General features: G+C 44.1%; 1 protein-coding gene across 1 annotated transcript in view; it reads right to left on the bottom strand.

Annotated features, from left to right (window-relative positions):
• Positions 1-3,217: 3,217 nt before the first annotated feature.
• Positions 3,218-10,478, bottom strand: part of POLM (DNA polymerase mu) — a 77,815-nt gene continuing 70,554 nt past the window's right edge. The window contains exons 5-10 of the mRNA XM_007944140.1: positions 6,181-6,301; positions 4,475-4,607; positions 4,176-4,278; positions 3,807-4,052; positions 3,642-3,725; positions 3,218-3,304 (exon numbers count right to left, since the gene is read on the bottom strand). Of these exons, the coding sequence (XP_007942331.1) occupies positions 3,218-3,304; positions 3,642-3,725; positions 3,807-4,052; positions 4,176-4,278; positions 4,475-4,607; positions 6,181-6,301 (774 nt within the window). The remainder of the gene's footprint in view (positions 3,305-3,641; positions 3,726-3,806; positions 4,053-4,175; positions 4,279-4,474; positions 4,608-6,180; positions 6,302-10,478) is intronic.

Genomic DNA, 10,478 nt, shown 5'->3' with positions numbered 1-10,478 from the left:
CTTCCAGAGGTGCCAGCTGGATTCAGAAGAGGACATGGAAAAAGGGGAATCACTGCTGATGTCAGATGGATCTTGGTTGAAAGCAAAGAATATCAGCAAGATGTTTACTTGTGTATTATTGACTATGCCAAACTATTTGATTGTGTGGATCATAACAAATTGTGGAACATTGAGAAGAAGAGGAATTCCAGAACACTTGATTGTACTCATGAGAAACCTGTACATTGACCAGAAGGCTGTCATTCAAACAGAACAAGGGGACACTGCATGGTTTAAAATCAAGAAGGGAGTGTGTCAGGCTTATATCCTTTCACCATACTTATTCAATCTATATGCCGAGCAAATAATCCAAGAAGCTGGACTATATGAAGAAGAACGTGGCATCAAGATTGGAGGAAGAATCATTAACAACCTGCAATATGCTGACAACACAACTTTGCTTGCTGAAAGGGAGGATGATTTGAGGCACTTACTGATGAAGATTGAAGAATACAATCTGCAGTATGGATTACATCTGAATATAAAGAAAACAAAAATCTCCTCACAACTGGACCAATAAGCAGCATCACGATAAATGGAGAAAAGATTGAAGTTGTCAAAGACTTCACATTGCTTGGTTCTATAATCGACGCCAATTGAAGCAGCAGTCAGAACATTAGACATCATATAGCACTGGGCAAGCTGGTTCAAGGGACCTTTTCCAAGTACTGAGGAGCAAGGATGTCTCCTTGAGGACTAAGGTGCGCCTGACCCAAGCCATGATATTTTCAATCTCCTCATATGCATGAGAGAGCTAGACAATGAATAAAGAAGACCAAAGAAGAATTGATGCTGTTGAGTTGTGGTGCTGGTGAAGAATGCTGAAAGTACCATGGACTGCTATAAGAACTAACTGATCTGTCCTGGAGGAAGTGCAGCTGAAATGCTCCTTGGAAGCAAGAATGGCCAGACTTCATCTCACCTACTCTGGTCATGTTATCAGAAGGGACCATTTCCTGGAAAAGGATGTCAAGCTTGGCAAGGTGGAGGGTTGATGAAAGAAAGGAAGAACCTCAACAAGATGGATTGACACAGTGGCTACAACAATGGACTCAAGTACAGTAAGGATCATGGAGCTGGCGCGGGACCAGGTGTTTCATTCTGCTGTGCATAGGTTGCTATGAGTCACACATGACTCAATGGCACCTAACAACAACAACAACAACAACAACAAGCATACCAATTGAAAAACAGATTATCAGATTGGATTTTTTAAAAATGACTCAATTCTATGTTATCTATAAGAAACTCACTTTAAATAAAATTATATACATAGATTAAAAGTAAAAGGTAACAATCAATTATGTGAGGTTAGTATTATCCTAAAATACCAAAATTCAACAAAGACTTCACAAGAAAACTATAAAGCAGTATCCTCTATGAATATGCATGTAAAAAATATCTACAAAATACTAGCAAATTAAATCCAGAAACACATAAAAAGAATTATACACTATTACTAAGTGGGATTAGCCCAGGAATGCAAGGTTGATTTAACATTAGAAAATCAACATAATACACATTACCAATAGCATGAACAGCAAAAAAACAACATGACATTCCACCGGTCAGCCCCCTCAAATCCATGTCTTTGCCACATGCCAAATACTTTCACCCCATCATAACATCCCCAAAATCTTAAATCTACTCTAAGTCCAAAATCCATCCTCAGCAAAATTCCTCTTCATCTTTAATCTAGAATACAGTTTACCTGCTTCCAAAGTGCAATGGTAGAAGACGCACAAAGTAGATAATTCCATTACAAATGGAAGGAATTTAAGCAAAAGATGGGATAACAGTATCAAGTAAGTAAAAAAACCCAGCAGAACATTTACATTAGCTCTCAAGGCTTAAAAATAATCCTCTGCTCTTTGAGACCATCTAGGCAATGGCCCTGCCCTCCAGACCCTGGGTGTTGACCATGCTGTCTGGATTCTGGATTTGGTGGGGCCCCTTGATCTTGGGCTTCAGTTTTGCCTTCCAGGTTCACTGGAACAACTCTGCTTCTTTGGTTTTGGGTGGCCCAATTCTCCAAGTCATCTGAAAGATGACCTCATCCCCTTGGCCCTATCTTCTGTCCCTGGGTCATGGCAGACCTGCCCCCTCAGCTTTGGGCAGAGGTTATGGTCCCATCCCACTGGCTCATGTACAGGAGCCTCAAACTCCTTTAGGGGTGTGGCCCATGTCCAATATATATATAAATGTACATTCTGGCAAAGCTCACTCTTTCTGGACCCTATACTTTTCTCATCACGTGATCTCTGGTTCTTGGGATGCAAGCCTACAGCAGTCTCCAGACTGCTGCCTGACCTGAGATCTTGGATTCACTAGCCCCTATAACCCAGTGAGCCAGCAGAGGTCTCCAGCCTACCACTGGGCCCACAAATTTGGGACTTGCCCATTGTGTGAGCAATTTCCTTGAAGTAAATCTCTCCTTATATATTCAGATATATGTTTCACTGGTTTTGCTTCTCTGGAGAACGAAGACTAAGACACCACTTAAAACATGTGCAAAAGCTCGCTAATGGCTCACTTACTGGGCCCAAAGTGGCTGGTGGGCAACGGGCAACAGTTACTCTCCTCCTGACATTTTGCTTTAAGTCCTGTAATAGTAACAATAATCCAACCTCTATGTATTGAGAACTGGGTCAGGTATTGTGCTGAGCAATTCACACTCAGTCTCAGGCCTGCTAACTCTGTGAAGTAAGCACCATTCAGAGCCCATCTTACAGGTGAAGAGCCTGAGCACAGAGGGGCTAAGCATTCAGCCCATCAGTAATGCTGGTCTGAACCTGAGCATGGACAGACTCCTTCTTATGGCGCAGGCACAGCTAACAGGTAGGCAGTGTGCCAGGAGAACTGACCTCTGACAGAGCCCTACTTCACATTCTTTAATCACACAGCAGCATGTTCAGAAAGCACAGCTCTTTAAGCCAGTGCATACTTTTATTCCACTCAACAGAAACAACATAACCTCCAGGCCCTGGGCTCAGGTGGACAAGAGGTACCCTGGATCAGATAAGTGGGAATTCAACCTTCCGTTAGGGGGGTGGGGTAGTCAAGACACAGAGACAGGGGCACATCTTCCACTGCAGGAGGGCACATGAGGACTGGCTTCCTGTGATGTCCCCATGAAAAAGAACGCTAGTGGGAGTAGGGGAGGTACTGATGGACAGGATCAGGCATTTCTTTGCTCAGGGGGGATGTACTCCAGGCCCAGAAGTCTGAAGATGTCCTCCTCTGAAGTCGCATGGAAAAACTTCTTCTACAACAGAAGCAGAGGACAAGTGGCCAGGAGCCAAGCTCTGAGCAGCCCCACAACACAGGCTCATCACAGGCCTTTCTACTGTGGCAGGCACCAAGAGCTATCAGAGCTGCTTTCATGGAGAGGCTGTGGGGCGAGGCTGTGAGGGCATTACCACCATAACCACCATGGAGGTTTACTCTTGAGAGGCTTTGATCAGGGATATAAAGACCCACATTCTGGCCTTACAGGTATCAGGATAGAGGGTCCTCAGGCCTAGATTTGTTCCCCTGAGGGCCAGGGAGCAGACTTCAATGGCTATTTCCTGTCCCCAGGCTCCCAGGCCATAGCAGTGTACCTGCTCTGGGTCAAAGAGCACATGACTATTCAGCCACAGCCCCTTCTCCTTCCGGCTGAACCAGCGCAGCTCCCGTTCAAAATGCTGAAGAGACAAGAGACTGCCACCAGCAGGGCCCACCCCAACCACCCACCAGACCCACCCCACCACAACACACTCCCCTACCTTGGAGCCTGTCCAGCCAAGCAGGGCAAAAGGGAACTGGCTGACTGGAGTGACCACTAGGTCTACCCTCACAGCCTTCCAGGCCTGGCGGGGCCTCTGGGCGCCCGCTACAGCCACCTTTGGGGATTGTGGCAAGCGGAAAATGCAGAAACTCCTTTCAAAGGCATCCATGGTGGGGTTCTGCCATGCCAGGTGGGTAGGGTCCCCATAATGGTTGTGCTGGTGGAGGTGGTATAAGATGAGGCCCTGCAGGGAGAGGGAGGCAGGCTGGGCACTGTCCAGCAGTGCTAGGAGAGGTTGGAGCCCAGGCCTGCTGCAGGAACTGCCCAGCATCTCCTACTGGCCACTCCTGCACCCTCAACCCCTCACCTGGTTCTTTAAATAGCCCACCACTCTGTGCAGCAGCCTTGCCTCCTGGCCTTCCTGAGGATGAGTGATTAGCAAGTCCACGTCATGGCCCTGCAACTTCCCCCTGAGATGGACAAAACTGACTTCATGGCCCTGACCTGGGAATGCAGCCCACCACATACCCCTTCTTCCCTCCAGCCCAAGCCCCTTTCAATGAGGGGGAGTTTTGCCTCAGTGTTCCCAGCCCACTTCACTGCAGGGGTCTGGAACAGAGCTAGGAAGGGCATATTTGGGCTTTTGCTATATAAGGCTTCCCTTACCTCCTGAAGCTCCCAGTCAATGTGACAGTGGCACCAGGCAGGACCTGTGCCACAGCTGCTTCCACCAGCTGCTGCAGAGCCTCCGCATCCTGCTGCTGCACTGGGGTGCTCAGGTCTTGGTGATGCTGGAGCCCTGTGAGTACCAACCTCTGCTGAGTCTCGGCATGCTTACTTGCCAGAGCTTTGTGTTCTCCTCAAGGACAAGCACTCTCCCTGGGGCTCTGTGGAGCCAGAGAGAAGCCAAAGGACAGAGCAAGAGCAGGGTGCAGGTACCAGAATAAGACCCCAATCTAAGCACAACACTATACCCTCCCTCTCTTTAAAATCAAGCTTGTTTTAAGATGATTGTAGACTCCCACAGTTGTACAAAATAACACAGAGATGCTGTGCACCCTTTGCCCAGTTTCCTCCAGTGGTAACATCATGCAGAATTGTGGTGCAGTATCATACAGGACACCAACATCGACACAGTTAAGATAAAGACTCTCCCTTTTAATGCTTGTTTTCCAGTCTGTAAAATGGGATGGGGGTGAGGGAGTAAAGACATATGGTTAAGAATATGGCTCTGTGACTTATTAACACCTCACTTGAACCCAAGTCTCTTAGTCTCCTCACCTGCCAGTAGGAAATATAGTACCCTCTATACACAGTTGAGGGGGTTTAAAAGTGAAGAATCACAACACCCAAAACAGAATGAGCTCTCAAATATGACTGCTGGCTACTCTCATCTTTACTTCTGGGGAGAGGTAATGGAGCAGAGTCAAAGGAACAGTACATATTTAACCCTCCATTAGTCAAAGCTCTCACTTCCTGTTGAATAAACCAGGTGGCTCACCTAAGTGGTCTCCCCTCCCTCATCTAGATCCTCCAGGAATGGGTTTTGAAATAATAACTATCTGCCCTCCCTAGCCCCAGGGAAGCTGTTGAAAGAGGAAGCAAGCTTATAGTGCCTGCTTGGCCATGGGGACCTACTCAGCCTGGAAGGGGCCCAGGCTGCTCTGGGAGAAGAGCTTCAACCCAGGGTAAGCCAAGCAACCCAAGCAAGCCTACACAGAATGAAGGGAATGCCAACCATGTACCAAGCACTCCCAGAGAAGCTTATGGAATTCCAATGCCATCTTTATTTTCCTCCTTTCACATAAAAAATAACTGAGGCTCAGAGAGGCCATGGTCACCTGCAGAACAGGTGGCAAAAACAGGACTCAAACACAGGCCTGAGAACTATATTTATGTTTTTCCCATTGCATGGTGCCACCTCCCAAAACAAAGGCCCTTGCTGCCTCTACCATATCTCCAATCCCTCTATTAGCATGGAGCTGAGCCATCTGTCAGGTCCACATGCACTCAGCATCAGAAACCACATTGGACAAGAAAGTGTGCCCAGGACCCAGGCTGCTCAGATATACTTCCCCATGAGCCAACGCTGGAGTCAGGAATAAGAAGTCCATATTCAGTCCCAATAGGAGCCACCAGAACGTTACCATCATGAACTAAGTAATAATAGTAGGGTAATCCTGTCTCCATGGGGTGGACACCCAGGATCCCTTTCCTTGGGCTGCCTGCTTTCAGCTTCTGTACTCCTGGTCCCCAGGCAGCAATCAGCATTTCCTGTGTGTCAGTGCGGAAGACTATACTACATGGGAAGCTTTCAAGATCTAGGTGGTTTTCAGGGAAGCCCAGGGCTCATCCTCTCAGAGACGGCTCACCTGCTTTCTGCTGCTGGGTCAGTTTTTGAGGCTGCTTGAGGAGGTCATCTAGAGTCCGTAGCCCTTCCTGGTACCACCGGTCAGCAGTCTTCACCCCAACCCCAAAGATCTGGGTGAAGAGCTGTATGGATGAATTAATGCAGCATGTTCAGAAGCAAAACTCTTAAAGCAAGATGAAGATGATAGGACTTCTGTTTGTCAAGGTTGAGCCATGTGCCAGGCTCCACTGCAGGTTTTCACCTGCATCCTCACAGGTGTTTCACCTGCACCCTTCCATAGAGTCATCATGGTAGCATGATGGGGCAGGCACTGCTATTGTCCTTGTCTTCATATGGAGAAATGTGAGCTCAGAGAGTTAAAGCAACTTGCACAAGGTCACACAATAGAAGGCACAAACTCAGGAGCCTGGCCCCCATAATGTGTTTTTTATTTGCACTTATTCAGCAACCCCCCCCCCAGGTGATGTAGGGGAGAGAATTCATACACACTTCCCTGTAGCAGCTCCAGAAGGGGTGCAGTATCAGGGATTGGACTTAGGGGCTCTGCCTCCCACTTGCTGGAAGACCATGGAGAGCCACCTGCCTTTCTGGGTCTCAATCTGCTTCTTTGTGTTCTAGGCTGTAACTCTAATATAACCAAAACAATCACCACAGCAATCCAGTAAAGCTTAGGGTCTTAGTTTCCTGGAAAAACTACACCTCCTGACCTAGAAAGAGTTGCAACCCAATGCTAGAGTTCCTCTCCTTGACAAAAATGACAGGGACCCAGAGAGTCTGCAAGAAAAATTGCAATAAAAGTATTTAGCAAAGTTGCAAGATGTAATGTCAACAAATGAAAATGACTTGGGTTTCCACATACTAGAAAAGAGAAACCTAAAAGGGAAATTAGGGAAACAATACCATCTAAGAGAATAAAATACCTAAGAGCAGGAATGCTCCTTGGAAGTGAGAATGACCAGACTTCATCTCCCCTACTTTGGTCATGTTCTCCAAAGGGACCACTCCCTGGAGAAGGATATCTTGCTTGGTAAAGTAGAGGGTCAGAGAAAAAGGGGAAGACCCTCAACAAGATGGATTGACACAGTGGTTGCAACGATGGGCTCAAGTTTAACAAGGATTGTTAGTATGGTGCATGACTGGTAGTGTTTTGTTCTGTTGTATACAGGGTCACTATGAGTGGGAGCTGACTCAATGGCACCTAACAACTAACATTTTTCCTCATCAAATGACTTAGCACCTTTTCATATCAGTCTATCATAATTGTGTAGGTTTATTTCTGGACTCTCAGTTCTATTATATTGCTCTATTGTTATACCAGTTCCAGGCTGTTGTAATTACTGTAGCTGTATTATATGTTTGAAAATCAAGAAGTGTGAGTCCTCCTACTCTGTTCTCTTTCAGCATTGCTCTAGCTATTTAGGGCCTCTTGCCATTCTATATAAAATTGAGGATTGGTTTTTCTATTTATGAGTAGAAGGTTGATGGAATTTTGATCAGGTTTGTGTTAAATCAATAGATCACTTTGGACAGTATTAACATCTCAACAATATTAAGTCTTCCGATCCATGAACTTGGAACATCTTTCTATTTATACATGTCATCTTTAATCTCTTTTGTCAGTGTTTTACAATTTTCATTTTATAAGTCCTTTACATCCTTGGCTAAATTTATTCTTGTTGTTGTTGTTGTTAGGTGCTATTGAATCATCTCCGACTCATAGCAACCCTAAGCACAGCAGAATGAAACACTGCCCAGTCTTGTGCCAGCCTCCCGATCTTTGCTATACCTGAGCCCATTGTTGCAGCTACTGTGTCTATCCATCTTGTGGAGGGCCTTCCCCTTCTTCGTTGACCCTCCACTTCACCAAGCATAATATTCTTCTCCAGGGAATGGTTCCTTCTAACAACATACCAAAACAGTTGAGACTAAGTCTTGCCATTCTTGCTCCCAAGGAGCATTCCAGCTCCACTTCTTCCAGGACAGATTTGTTAGTCCTTTTAGCAGACCACGGTACTCTTAGCATTCTTCTCCAACACCACAACTCAAAAGCATCAACTCTTCTTTGGTTTTCCTTATTCATTGTCCAGCTCTCACAGCATAAGAGGGGATTGAAAACATCATGACTTGGGTCAGGTGCACCTTAGTCTTCAAGGAGACATCTTTGCTCTTCATAACTTGAAAGAGGTCTTTGTAGCAGATTTGCCCAATGCAATATGTTGTCTAATGTTTTGACTGCTGCTTCCATTGGTGTTGATTATAAAACCAAGCAATATGAAATCTGACAACTTCAATCTTTTCTCCATTCACTGTGAAGCTGTTTATTGGACCAGTTGTGAGGATTTTTGTTTTCTTTATATTGAGGTATAATCCATACTGCAGACTGTAATCTTTAATCTTCATCAGTAAATGCTTCAAGCCATCCTCACTTTCAGCAAGTAAAGTTGTGTCATCTATGTATCACAGGTTGTTAATGGGTCTTCCTCCAATCCTGATGCCACGTTCTTCTTCATAAAAGACCAGGTTCTCAGATTATTTGCTCAGTATACAAGTTAAATAACTATGGTGAAAGGATAAAACCTTGATGCACTCCCTTCTTGATTTTGAACCACGCAGTATCCTCTTGTTCTGTTCAAATGATAGCCTCCTGATCTACATACAGGCTCTCATGAGTACAATCAAGTGTTCTGGAATTCCCATTCTTCTTAATGTTATCCATAATTTGTTATGATCCACACAATCCAATGCTTTTGCATAGTCAACAAAACATAAGTAAACATCTTTCTGGTATTCTTTGGTTTCAGCCAAGATCCATGTAATATCAGCAAGATATCTCTCATTCCACATCCTCTTCTGAATCCAGCTTGCATTTTTGGAAGCTCTATGTCAATACACTGCTGCAATCATTTTTGAATTATCTTCAGTAAGATTTTACTTGCATGTGATATTGTTTGATAATTTCCACACTCTGTGGGATCACCTTTCTTTGGAATGGGTACAAATATGAATCTCTTCCAGTCAGTGAGCCAGGTAGCTGTCTTCCAAATTTCTTGGCATAAGCAAGTAAGTCCTTCAGTGATACATCTGTTTATAGAAACATCTCAATGGGTATTCCCTCCATTCCTGCATCCTTGTTTTTCTCCAACACCTTCAGTACAGCTTGGAGCTCTTCCTTCAATACCATTGGTTGTTGATCACATGCTACCTCCTGAAATAGCTGAACATTGACCAATTCTTTTGGTCAACACAGTGACTCTGGGTATTCCTTCCATCTTCTTTTGACACTTCCTGTATCAGTCAATATTTTGCCCATAGAATTCTTCAATACTGCAACTTGAGGCTTGAATTTTTTCTTCAGTTCTTTCAGCTTGAGAAATGCCAAGTGTATTCTTCCCTTTGTTTTTCTAACTCCAGGTCTTTGCATATTTTTTTTATAATACTTTATCTTCTCAAGCTGCCCTTTGAAATCTTCTTTCTGTGCAGCTGTTTTATTTCATCATTTCCTCCATTTGCTTTAGCTACTCTTCATTGAAGAGCAAATTTCCAAGTCTCTTCTAACATCCATTTTGATCTTTTCTTCCTTTGCTGTTTTTTAATGATCTTTTGGTTTCTTCATGTATTATGTTCTTGATGTCATCCCACAATTTGTTCTGTTTTCAGTCATTGGTGTTCAATGCCTCAAATCTATTCTTCAGACAGTCTCTAAATTCAGGTGGGATATAATCAAGATTATATTTTGAATCTTGTGGACTTGTTTTAATATTCTTCAGCTTCAACTTGAACTTGCGTATGAACAACTGATGGTCTGTTCCACAGTCAGCTCCTGGCCCTATTTTGACTGAAGAATTGAGCTTCTCCATTACCTCTTTCCACAAATATACTCAGTCTGATTCCTGTGTATTCCATCTGGTGAGGTCCATGTGTAAAGCCACCATTTATGTTGTTGAAAAAAAGTTATTTACAATGAATCAGCTATTGGTCTGGCAAAATTCTATCATGCGATCTCTGGCATCATTTCTATCACCAAGACCATATTTTCCAACTACCAATGAGTCTTCTTTCTTTGCAACTTCCACATTCCAAATACCAGTAATAATCAATACATCTTATTGCATGTTTGATCAACTTTGGACTGTAGAAGTAGGTAAAAATCTTCAATTTCTTCATCTTTGGCTTTAGTCGTTGGTGGATAAATTTGAATAGTAGTAGTATTAACTGGGCTTCCTTGTAGGTATATGGATATTATCCTATCACTGACAGCATTACACTTCAGGATAGATCTTTTTTTTTTTTTTTTTTTTT

Source organism: Orycteropus afer, unplaced genomic scaffold (genome assembly GCF_000298275.1).
Source record: "Orycteropus afer afer isolate SDZICR_OR568_19922 unplaced genomic scaffold, OryAfe1.0 scaffold00121, whole genome shotgun sequence".
Taxonomy (NCBI): domain Eukaryota; kingdom Metazoa; phylum Chordata; class Mammalia; order Tubulidentata; family Orycteropodidae; genus Orycteropus; species Orycteropus afer.
Note: the sequence above shows the minus strand (reverse complement) of the source record. Positions and strands in the feature narration are given on the sequence as shown.